Raw genomic sequence first — 12,984 nt, 5'->3', positions numbered from 1 at the left:
GGTCACAGGGCAGCCAGCACAGTGTAATTACCTTCAAACACCACTCTTGCACAACAGAGTGCCTGCACTGGCCTCTTCCCGAGGCTGACAAGGTTGTGGAAGCTCAGGCAATAGAGGAGCTGCCAAAGAGCCTGGCTCCCTCTCAGTATACCAGGAGCTCCATGGTGATCCTGCAGCACTCAGCTCTGGACAGTGAGGGTGTGCAAAGGCCTTTGCAATGAGAGCTTTGTCAATGCTGACCTTTATTTCTAAGCATGCTAAGTTACCAGATTCTGAAAAATCTGACAGTGAAGATCCGTGATACCCCTCTGCTGTGATCCTCTGGTGCCAACTACATTCCCAACAGGCCTTATTAAAAGAAGTGTATTTTACAAATGCAAGACATTAGCACAAAATAAAACATGTGACCATAAAAGGAATGCTACTCAGGATTTTCACTGTATTTTAGTTTTGTGAGCAATTTCTCTGTTCCTAGTCCTATAAAATCTCTTATTTTCTACGGGTGCTTTCTGAGTACCAGCCCACCTGAAAATGCAAAAGAAACTGCAAATTTTAGCACATAAACTAGAGAGAAATTAAAAGACAATCTCCCATAAACTAAAGTGATACACCTTGCAGCAGAGTGTACCATGTATCCTATAAAACTCCACCTTAGCAAGTTGTTTTTAATCTGAATTAATTCAGAGGACTTGGGCTGCAATTAAAAGCAAACATCAAAACTTTGATAAATCATCACCTTGACGTATCTTGGATACTGCAAAGAATAGTTAATTTACTAGATTTTGCATATACGGTGTTGTCTTGAACTTTTCTCCTGTAGGCTTCCAATAACATTTATAATTTAGTAATCAACTGAAATGATAATGTTAACTACCACAATTTTAATTAAAGCATTTGTATTCTGTAAGCCAGCTTTATTAACTGTCTTCAAAGGAAAAGTAAAGATGGCAGGAAGTTTCTATGTTGTGAACTACAAAGGGAAGCAACTAGCTTGTTAAATAGATGCCTTTACTATCTCATTTCATCTTCTAATGTTCCCAGTTTAACATATGTTAGTAGGAATGCTTTTCTTTATAAATGCATGGTTTGGAAGAGAAGGGAGCAAAAGGTATTGCAGAGAACTGAAGCCATTACTCAACACAACTGTAAGCATCAGAAAACTTCAATTTCTGAAATCACTTGCTCTGCAGTGTAGCTTAGCCTTGGAAAAATACTCTGGATTTCTAAAGCTACAGAGAAGATCAGAAAATTCCACAAATCTAAGGTGTACCAGAGCCACATAGTGAGGTCACAGGGATTCACTTGCATAGACCTGAAACTCCCCATCTGTCATGCAAGAAAGTTCACATACTAATCCTCTAACACTCATAACCCACATTAAGTAACACATCCAAGGAGTCCAAAACCCTCAAAACAGAGCAATGAAAAGTATTACTAATACACAGCAGTACACTCCAACATCAGAACCACTGATGAACTGTGCATTACTGATGATGCCTGGACAGGATACCCAGCCAAACAGAAGCTCTCCACAACGGCTCCACTTTGCCTCAAGTTCATCAATAACAGCACAAATCTGTTTGTGATATCAGCATCCATTTGAGAAAGATAAATGTCATGTCAGCATAGGCTGCCACGACTAAACCACTCAGGCAGTGAGAACAGGACAATTAGAGGAAGATGAGTGTGTGTCCACACCATCAATCCAGCCAGGAATCTCTGAGTGACGAAGACAGACACAGAAACAACTCGGTTTTTTTGCACAGGATCTGCAGGGTGTCAGCAGCCCCATATGGAAGTATTAGACAGTGACTTCCCCATGTGCAGCTGTACCAAATATCACTACACTCTCGTGGTTTTTTCCCTCTAAAAATCTTAGTGCACTATAAATGGGATGAAGCAGACCCCAAAACTGACCAACATCAGTTGCTGCTGATGGTAAACTGTTTCTACTCTTCTCACAAAGACAGCTAAGAGTACAAGCAAGTGTCTTGGGGTACCAAAAGCTGATCAAATATCCCTGCTTTTCATTAAGCTTGTCTGATACTTCCCATTAAAATATCTATTTCAACTGATAGTGCTTTCAGACAATTTTAATTGAAAAAACATTAAAATGAAAGTGGGTTTTGTCATTGCTGAGAATAGGGTAGGAAAAAAAAATCTGTACTTTTTTATTGCATATTCATTTGTTCATTAAACTGCTATGCCTTTTATTTATTGTTTAAGAAACGATTCAGCAGGTGAGCTATGCTTAAAAAACCTGTATATCTTCCTTTTAGGAAGGGCCTTTTAGGGTCAAGCCACAAAGCTGCACTGAACTGCATTTTGCACACACTTGGGAGAGATTTTCGGGTCAAATTTAACTTTGCACAGAGTCCACCTGCACTCAACAACAGTGAGTTGTGAGAGGCAGCACAGTGCTCCCTGCACCTGCAGGCACAGGGCTCTGCTGGCCCCACTGGGGTGGTATTTTGGAACACAGGAAAATGGGAGAGCAGGATTGTGTGTGGAATTGCACTAAGCCATGAGTCTCATCCAGCAGCACTCTGAGCTCCCAGGGGATGTAGCTACATTAGCCAGAGTCTCATGACTGCAGTGACTGATAACAGACACAGAAGGGGTCAGGCTGGAAGGGACCATAGTGGCTCATCTGGTCCCTCCTCCCTGCTCAAGCAGGGTCATTCCAGAGCACACGGCACAGAATTGTGTCCAGACAGTTCTGGAATATTTCCAGTGAGGGAGATTCCACACCCCCTCTGGTCTCTGTTCAGTGCTTGGTCACTGCACACTAAAGAAGTTCTGCCTCCTGTCGAGGTGGAACTTCCTCAGCATCAGTTCCTGCCCGTTCCTCTGGTGCCATTACTGGGCCCTGCTCAGAGCCTAGGCCTCCTCTGAGCCCTCCCTGCACACAGGGACACCCAGTGATGAGGGCCCCTCTCAGCTGTGTCTCCTCTGGAGGTTGAACAGCCCCAGCTCCCTCAGCCTTTCCTCCTCAGGGAGATGCTCCAGGCCCTCCATCATCTTTGCCACCCAGCACTGGACCCACTCCAGGAGCTCCATGTATCCTGAGGTCCCCAGAACTGGACACAGCACCCCAGATGTGCCACAGCAGGGCTGAGCAGAGGGGCAGGATCACCTTCCTGAGCCTGATGGGACACGGCTAACAGGATTTGGTTAAGTGTCTTTTACAGAGTCTCATGCAATGTTTGTAGAAAATAAAACCTTTTTTTTTTTTTGGCAAGACCTCTGATTTGTATTTTGCTTCCTGGGTGACTGTCTTATGACTGCAGAGCAAAGACTATTTAGAACAAACATACACGAGTTTGATAAATGATAAACTTGACCTTACTTTGCTTCAGTATCCTTAATATGCATTCCACCACCAACTACTCATTCAAATATTGGGAAGAGAAGGACAGAAATCAACAGCACAAGAAAGCCCACACAGAAGTAACCAATTTAGACTGCAGAAACAGTGCAAAGGATAAAGGCACAGGCCCACACACCAAACAATTAAGAGAAAACAAAATATTCAAGAGCTACTCATTAAGCAAGTACCATCCACCCTGTGCAGTAAATGAGTCTGTGGAAAAACTAGGCTGCAATCATGAAATTAAAGACTGTCTCAAAAAGCACATGCACAGACAAATTAAGGCTGTTCATGCATTGCATTCCCTAACTTGGGACTGTTTGACTTTGCAACTTTAATAATGCCCTTCTAATGTCGTTTTGGACCTAAAGTATTTAAATTTCAAAAGGATTTGTACACAAATTAGGCGCAGCCCTCTGACTTCTGGCTCGCTGCCCGCCAGGCCCCGCTGCCATGCACGGCCAGGCTGCTGCGGAGCTCCCACACGGGTTTGGGAAAGCAGAGCAAGAGAGAGTCTGGCAGGCAGCGCTGGGCAGGGCAATGGTGCTCTCTGCTGGGTGAGCAGCAGCACGACAGGGGCTCTGGAGTTCATACTAAACCCCTACTACCGGGCTACACGCAGGTGAACTGCTCCTGGCCCGGAGCTGGGCTAACAACTGCGGGAGCTGCACCTGGACAACGCCCTTGACTGACAGACTTCACAAAACACACACTCCCGTTGTATTGCATACGCACGAATCAAATGAAAATTCAGCCTTCCTGGCTTCTCTAGTTATTTCTGAGATAGCAGCTGTTTGGGGAGGTTTACTTCTAGCAACAGTCGCTATGTTAATGTTAAATACAGAAAAACTTCTTTGGCAAAGTTTCCTTTTACCATGGGAAAAAAAAATCTGATTCCTGAAGAATTTACAGAGACTTTTAGGCTAAAAGAGTATTTTAGAAATTTAATTACTTTTTTATTTAATGACTTACTGCAAGTCAGAACAAATACGTTCTGTGGGAGAAACTGTTTCAGACCACCTTACTTGTTATCATGAACGTTGTCTATTTTTGGTTTTTTGTATGGAGCATTTGGGTGAAAATCTAGAGAGAGCACTGGGCCAGGGAAATCAGTGTCCAAGAGTCTGACAAAGAAAGTGAAATGGGATCACAAACATCCATTGTTCTCTTTTTTGGAGGGATTCTCTGGAACTGGGAAAAGATGCCAGCCTGGCAAGAATTCAAGACTATCTAACCTTCATGTATGTAATAGTCAGTCAGAAACCAAAATTAAGTTGGAAAGAGAACTTGAGAGGAACTTTGGCACAGAGATGGTTTTTTTAAGCATCTTTCTCTGTGGTTTCTCCTCATACTGGCCACAAGCAAGTGCAAACTGAGAAAGATCTGATCCACTCACAGCAGAGATTAAGAAAATATCAAAAAATCCACATGTAATGAAGAGACAGCAGAACCTGACCTTCTCTCCAGTAGAGAACAGAGTGGATGAGCTGTGATACAACTAACAGAGTAGAGGTAAACTTTGTGTGGGAATACTCTGTGTGGGGATATTGTAAGAAGGAAGATGAGAGAAGGTCATTTAAGCACCTCAATAACATCTATAAACTCCCTAGGAGAATTCCTCAACAACCAACCTTTTCAAATGAATCTCTTCAAAAGACCTGACAAAACGCCTACAAAGGAAAAAAACCCAAAAAAACACAAGGAAACTCATAAAAAGGAGGTGCAAAAAGCAGAAAAAAGTGACACTGACCTCGAGTCTCTTTTCAAGTGACTCTATCCTGTCTTTTTTGCTGGCCAAGTTAGCCCTTGTGTAGCGGCTCTGTCCAGGCAGGTACAACACTTGGCTGTAACATTCTTCCCACACCTGGTTATAAGCTTCACTTGACAGCTCTCCGTGCCCCATTCCTTGCTTTACCACCTCCATCTCTTGTGCCAGTAGATCCTGTGCCTGTTGGAAAGGATGAGAGAAGTTACAGTTACAATACACAGGATACAAGGAAATTTCTCTTTTCAAACCTTCAGTGTGCAATTCATGGGGGCAGCTTTTCTTTTCATACTCACAGCTCACCATCAGGTTGAGCTAACTATGAAATCGAACACAGATGCCGTGGATTACAAATGAAACCCAGGCTAGAAGGCTCCTCACAGCACAACTATCCCTCATTTTATATAATTTGGCCAAACCTGACATCACTCTGGCGTGGCTAATGAAAGCTGTGGCACAGCGAGATACTTCATCTTGCTGCACAAGTACAGAGATAAAAGCAGGGACCTTGAGGGGAGGGAGAACTGTACAGACAGAAGCAGCTGTCCTATGAAACAAAAATCACTTTTCATTTCCTTTTGCCTGCCCTTCTCCACACAACCTGGAAAGTCAAGTCTAAATGTTCCCGGGTGAGCTGTGCAAACTCTGCTGCAGGAAATACAACTCTGACTGTAACTATCACATTCTGTGGCTGAAGAACTGGTGAGATATGAGCACTCTGCTGCTTCCAGTTTAGTTTACAAAGTTTACAATGAACTGAAAAGATTCTTGTTGGTCTCACAACTCTTAACAGTTCTGACAAAGAGCGTGGCCTGCAGAACTACACAGGCACCCAGGTCCTTCTGATTTTATTAATAACTAAAAAATGAAAGCATCTTTGCCAGTCTAGACTTCACTGGTTATAAGAGCATGTCCATGTCCTCTCTTCCAACAGCATTTACAGGTGCAACACAAATTTCCCTATCAGCAGTAGCTATCTTACTACAAGCAGATGTTATGTTTTGTAACTGCACACTGACCAGGTAGAAATTCAGGTATCACCAGATTAGATGATTCCACAGATACTGGGGAAATAAAAATTAATTACTCGTTCTTGATGGTCAAGACAGATAAAATAGGAGTAACACAACCACACCCGACAAAGCTAAATGTTATAAATTTCAATTAGCCAAGATTAGTACACTGTGAGGAACAACTTGAGGGTATTTACTTGTGGCACCAGAAGTGTTTCCCAGCTCCAGGAGCTCAGCACACCCTGCCCTGCTAATCCTTCCCAAAAGTGAACTGCACATCAGGAAAAGAAAGGAGTATTTCATGAAAGGGTTTTAGGATGAAGATATTCTAAAAACAAATGAAGTAAAGCAAAATAAACAAGCCCCAGATGAGATCACAGAGATAGGAAAATTTTCTGCTTTGAACTGGATTTTAGACAAGAGGAAATATTGTGCTGAATGTTAGAGAGCAAGCAGGAGCAGGGGTGCAAAAAAACTTCTGCCCATCAGTTAGGAGACAAAACTTCCAGGGACTTTGAAGAGAAGTTTCCAGACAAAAACTACTGGACCGTGTAATAGTCTCTAAGGGAAGTGATAGCAAACCTGATTCCTGCTGCACTTCAGAACAACCAGAGAAAGCACTTGGAGAGCATTCCTAAGGGAACAATCTGACACTGGCAGGGCAGTGAAATTCATGATCTAACTGTATTTTCCATCTTTAACATCTCCTGGTAAGAGATCTTGAAGTATAATTTTTCATTTCACAGCAAATTGTAAGTACATACTGTTCAGTGTTTCTCCTTTTAGGCTCTACATTCATTGGTCAGATATGGTCAAGGACATGGATTTAAAATCTGCTTGTGTATCTTTAGAGTCACCTCAAAGGAATAAGGGATTTAGGCGCAGAGATAAAACAGGTATTGTCAGAGGACAAGTCTAAAGAGACAGACAACTTGGTGGCACGTTATTTTGCTCTTTTCACTCATTTTTATTCCTGTAGGCATTTGGTCAAAGGTTATTGGCACAGCTTCACAGGTGAAGCTCTTTGAAAGAGCTAAACCACAGAATTGCCTATCTGTCACTTGGCAGCAAAAGCCAACATCTGTAGCTGCTTAAATAAATGAACACCCTGAACTGGAACCCAGGTCCAGAGCTGCTGTTTAACTTGGGATTACAATGCAAAACAGGACACAGTGCCCAGGCCGCCCACTCACTGCAACCAACCATGGCCCAATCTGCCTGTTCAGCACTTCTGGACCAGGTATGGCTGCAAGATGAGCTGCCACAGCTCAGCAGGCTCTGCACCAGCAGCTTGCCTGGATTGAGCTTGACAAACACAATTGAACAACTTGATTTGCTGCTCCAAGGTACAAGCTGACTACCACTGTTCTATTCTGTCTGCACTATTTTGAAGAAAATGCTTTGTAATTCTGGAATAATAAAATTCAGAGGCAGCAGAAGGTGGGTATCACACCTGGTTAATGCCTGATTTAACAGCAATTTACAGAAATGGCAAAGTAAAATTTGGTAACTGTTGGGGTATTATTTCTCTTAGCCTTATTTAAAATTATAAGCAACCACAACACATTCAAATTTATACCTCAGTGACAATGTCTATGGGCAAATACAGCATCCTCATCATTCTCCTGAAAGCCCAGATTAACATCAGCTTACAGAAAGGAGAATGTGCACTTAAATAATCCTTACTTATTAACTAATCCTTACTTAATGCTTGGCAGTGCTGGGTTAATGATCAAACCTGATTATCTTACAGGTCTTTTCCAACCCCAACAACTCTATGATTACAGCCCTGCATACAACCCTCTGGAGACCTCCCAGCTGAATTCTGTGCAGGCTTTTTTCCCAAATTACTACTAGAACTACGCCCTAAGGAGACTTTAGGTCTCTGCAGGCCACACAATTCTCACCTTCTTGAGATCCTCTTTGGAGAACTTCTCATAAGGATTTTGTTCCAGGTAAGCCATGTGCTCTGCATTGTTGCTTCCAAATCCTGGGCCTTTGCCTTTCTTACCAGTAAACTGTTCTCCAAATGGATGATGTAAAAGATCAAAATGAAGCATGGTAATCATCTCTTTCTTTATGAGTTCTTCACTTTTTTGCAAGTCTGTTAGGGGTGGTTCCACATTTAAGGGTCTCAGTATTGTTTCATTAACCTGTCCAGGAATAAAAAAAGTTTGTAAATATAATATACACCAAAGAGAATATTAAATTCCTGTATCTCCACCCAAGTATGAATTTTATGTATCAGCTAAACCCCACAGTGGAGGTGCCAAAACCCTTGTGACACATGCAGCCATCTCAGTATCTGTGCAAGCAAAATACCACATGGCAACTCTGCTGGGGAAGTTTCCTGAACATCATCATAGTCAAAGATTTCACACTCTCATGATTTCCTTAGACTGTATTTCCTCCTATAATGGTTAAAGCCTTTATTTTTAATTTTTGTTCCTTAACAGTGAATTTTGTTTCTACTTACTTCTGAGGGCCGTGGTAGATTCTTCTGCACAGCTTTGTGCATTCTCTTCAGCTCCTTGGCACGCTCTGCTTCACGGAGAGCCTAAACAAACAAGCCAAGTGTTACTCCAGTCACTGTAACACAATCAGATGCTGCCTAGGAATGTATGTGATATAAAAACTAATTGATTATTGCAGCAAAGCTTCCTTCCAGTATACAGACTTCATGTTACTAAGCCAGAGCTATATAATGTGATGACAATGTAATTCACTGCCTCTAAAGTGAATGGGAAGAACACAGCAGATTAACTCCAACAGAAAAGAGATCTTCAAAAAGTCATTTCCAGGCATCAAATTCTCCTTCAATCTCAACTGCAGCAAGATTTTGTTCTTTACACATTTCTCTGTGTGTGACAGCTGCTCTAATTCTGCTGATATTAAATCCACCAGGAAAGGAAAGACTCTTAAATTAGCAGCCATGACTCTGTTTCTCATCTTCAATGACTTAATGTACATATTTCACTAAAACAATACTTGTTAAAGTGGAAAAACATGAGAGAGTTCTCTTCACAATACAATTTCACGCAATAAATAACATGAAAAGCCAGTGCTGTCAGGAACTTCAGGAACAACGACCAACATCTTCCGTGTTCCCAGCATGTCACATCTTCACTTGAAGGCAGGATGCTCTTCTCTTGTATGATGGTACAACTCAGATTCTTTCCTCTATTCTACACACATACATTAATTGTATTTGTTCATACTTTTTATTAGGGTATGTATGCACAAGACATACAAATACATGTATAAAACATGTTCCTCCCCAAATAGGACACATGAGGAATCAAATTCTGGGAAATGCTTATCCCATTTAAACATCAAAGCATAGGATTTTTTAAAATATTTTGTTCACTTGTCAAGGCACAGCCATTGTTAAAAACTTCTCTGGAGCCAAAAATCGCATTTATTTTTATAAAAAAATGTGTATTTACATAAGGCATATAATAGAAAGAGATTTGCAACACAAAATTTAGGCTTAGCAATAAACAGAAAAGGAACTGTTTTTAGAAAGATTTAAAGCTTCTGTGGCTACTGTCCAGTACAGCCATTTAACCAGCAGAATTAAGGCTTCTACTTTATCCAGCCTCCCTCGACTTTAACCAAAACAAAACAACAGGGACCCATTCAAACTTGGCTGTCTGGGTAATCCTCTGGTAGTGGCCAAGGGTCCCAATTCCCTGCATGGCAGATTTTTATCTGTGTGCTACCAGCTTGCCAGAGTTTGTATACACCTGTCTAACCTTTCACAAACATCAGCTTTTAACCTTGAGAGAGTAACTTGAAACTGAAAAAAAAGCACAGTTCTTATGTGCTTAAAATCAAGCAAGTGCCACTGTAAAAAAAAAGCTTTTAATAAATTTTTATCTTCTTGGGGGACAAACCAGCAGGCAGGAGGACACAGGCACTCTGAGGGACTTCATGATAGAAAATAATGCTATACACAACATTAAGAAATTAAGAAAATTATTTAGAGAGAAAACTGATTTGGCCTCTGTGTGTGTATACTCTGATAGCAGCAAAGAAAACAGGTACATTTTACTTTGCTATCCTGTAGAAGAAGCTGTACCTCTCCTATTGAACAGGTATGAAACGTTGGGAACCATACAAGGAACACATTTTATTTTACACAAAAAGCACCATCCTCATCTCACACACTGACCTGCTTGCGGGCTTCTATATCAGCAGCATCTTCTACAAAGGTTTCATCTACTTCATGTTCTTCAAGTTCCTTTTCTGCATTTTCAGGCAGAACAATCTCAAAGTCATTCTTTGGAGCAGGGAGGGCCATGAGCCCCATGCGCAGGTGCTCCCGAGACTCCCTCTCCTGTGGGAAGAGCAGGGAGACGTGATGCTTCTGGATTCATACCCTGAATGCAGTGCAAAACCCTGAGTGCAACACAATCAGACTCCACTCATCTGCATTAACACACTAATTATTCCCTGGCCAGTTCAGTCTGCTGCAAAGCAGAAAGCACCAGATCTGGAAACCAGGGGAGTCCACAGGGATTTGAAGCCTCAGCTTCCCTTCCAGCAATAAAGCCCACAGCAATAAAGTCCACAGGGATTTGAAGCCTCAGCTTATCTTCCAGCTTCCCTTCCTACTATAAAAAGGCTAAGGGAGAACCAAAGTGTAACTACATCAAACAAACCTTCTCCTTCAAGCTAAGAGGAGCTGTGGAATTTTGAACTTGAAGAGTTATTTTTGTGAGAACACGGCAAACACTTGGAGTGGATATCTTAGCTAGGCCAAAAAGAAAACTGCTGATAGCTCAGGTGGGAGATATTCAAAGGCACAGTCGAGGCTGCAGAATCAACCACATAAAAGGAGTTCCCAAGGTGCTACCTATTAGGTAGATGCCCTTTTATACCATGTCTAATTGGCAAAGCCCATCTGGCTGAATCTCCAAGAATGGAAACATCTGTTGCCAAAGGTAATGAAAGAGTCTGGACGGGACTCAGATTTCTGAACATCTCAAACCCCAGTGCTCCTAATGGCAAAAATCAAACTCCTTTAGCTCAGTGTTGTCAACACGGCAGACTGATGAAAAGGTCCTGTAGGTAAATCAGGAAGTCAAGATGATGAGGAATTTGAGGATTGTGAAGGATTGCAAGAAAAATGAATCTTTGCTCAAGATGCATTTCCTGCTCAGCTTCAAAGATAGAAATAGGATGGAAACTTGACTATATCTTTAAAAAACAGTTTTAGTGTGTTTACTGAGCACACTGAAAGCCATTCTAAGCAGCAAGACTTCTGTTCTTTTAAATAAAGATTTTATTTTATTATGTGATGAAGACAGACTCGTAGACAGGTGGAAGCAATAACATTTAAAATAAAATTATTTTCAGCAGATGAGAACTAAAAATCTGAAAATTGATAGAGCACAGATTTCCACTTCTTAAGTACTACTTACCATTTGTTTTGCATAGGAAGGGTCACTGTAATCTGCCATTCCCTCTTCTGGGTTGATGTTCAGCTTATCCCGCAGGGGAGTTCTCCCAGGAGTTGTGCCGAGTGCAGGTTTGGGAGTCAGTCCTCCTCGAGGAGTTAAGCTCTCTGACCCTTGAGAGGGTGTTCTAGTGAAGTGCAATGAGTCATTAGTTTTTTACTAAAGAACTTTACTTACAGTAGTCTGAATGTTGGGAAAAGTTACATAGACACAGTCTATACATTCAATCCAGAGTTTTTTCTTGGGAGGCAGTGAAACTGTACAGTGCAATTACAAGAACACTAAAAATAAATTGTTTAAGCCTGTCAAGGTGCAACCAAGGTCCTGTCAAGCTGAAATCTAGGCACATCATCATTTCAAGAGAAGCTTCAGGAACTCCACAAACACAAACTCCCACTGCTGCTTTTGAGAAGAGCTTATCTAGTCACCAGGCATTATTCTGGGATACAGAAATCAGGGTTGAATTGCAAGCTCTGATTTCCCCACCACCTGGGCAAATCATTCGCTCTGAAATCATTTGGCCCAACAGCTGTCCCACACTGCAACTGAATGGATCATCCTAAAATGCCTCTTTGCTTTCACTGACTATTGAAAAAGTAGTTACATTGTAATAATTACTTCTAAGCATCTATGGTTAGGCAACATGGATTAAGTCTTAGGTTTTGTTGGCCCCAGTTGCTTCTCCTCTAGACTACGAAAGAATATTGCTCTCTATCCCAATGACCTACTACATGAATGAGAGGCTACTTCATGGATTAATTAATTTTTCCCTCTGCTCAAGGATTGGATTTTCCCACTGACAGAGCATTTCTACAAGCAAGCCAAGTTGACCCACAGGTAACATATTTACATGTGAAAATCTGAACTTCAGAAGCTAAAAAAACACCCCAAAAAAATCCCAAACAACAAAATTAGAGCATCTCTACTTTTTAAAATATAAAATAATGCAAATCAACAGCCAGATCACTCCAGGTCAAATCTTACATTCATTTTGCACCACACAGACTTCAACAGATCTTCAAAAAAAGCACTCATTGCTGGAACTGCTCTTTTAATTAAAAGATCAGGGCTTTTGCACACAGCTTCTGAACAAAATAAAGCTGCTTTGGAAAAGCTGCCATAAAGGTCCTTTTTATTTCATTCTCCACTTTTCCTACTAACGTGATACAAGTAAAATTAGAACCTAAGTGGAAAAACCTGACACACAAAATGTACCAATTGTAACATGTTTTAGCTGTATGGTATTTGACATTTGTGGGATATGTATTTGTTCACTGTAAGAGTTAAACCAGCAATTCTGTACTATTTAGATTGGCAATATAAGAAATATTTTATTTTGGATATATATGGCTTATAAAATATTTACTCCAGCTT

At 41.3% G+C, this 12,984-nt stretch overlaps 1 protein-coding gene across 1 annotated transcript in view; it reads right to left on the bottom strand.

Moving 5' to 3' along the window:
- Positions 1 to 12,984, bottom strand: part of CDC5L (cell division cycle 5 like) — a 31,219-nt gene that overhangs the window by 8,307 nt on the left and 9,928 nt on the right. Inside the window, exons 10-14 of the mRNA XM_038132786.1 lie at positions 11,575 to 11,737; positions 10,323 to 10,487; positions 8,625 to 8,705; positions 8,056 to 8,301; positions 5,121 to 5,318 (exon numbers count right to left, since the gene is read on the bottom strand). Of these exons, the coding sequence (XP_037988714.1) occupies positions 5,121 to 5,318; positions 8,056 to 8,301; positions 8,625 to 8,705; positions 10,323 to 10,487; positions 11,575 to 11,737 (853 nt within the window). The remainder of the gene's footprint in view (positions 1 to 5,120; positions 5,319 to 8,055; positions 8,302 to 8,624; positions 8,706 to 10,322; positions 10,488 to 11,574; positions 11,738 to 12,984) is intronic.

This window comes from Motacilla alba, chromosome 3 (genome assembly GCF_015832195.1).
Source record: "Motacilla alba alba isolate MOTALB_02 chromosome 3, Motacilla_alba_V1.0_pri, whole genome shotgun sequence".
In the NCBI taxonomy this organism is placed as follows: Eukaryota; Metazoa; Chordata; class Aves; order Passeriformes; family Motacillidae; genus Motacilla; species Motacilla alba.
This window is presented reverse-complemented; position numbering and strand designations above follow the sequence as displayed.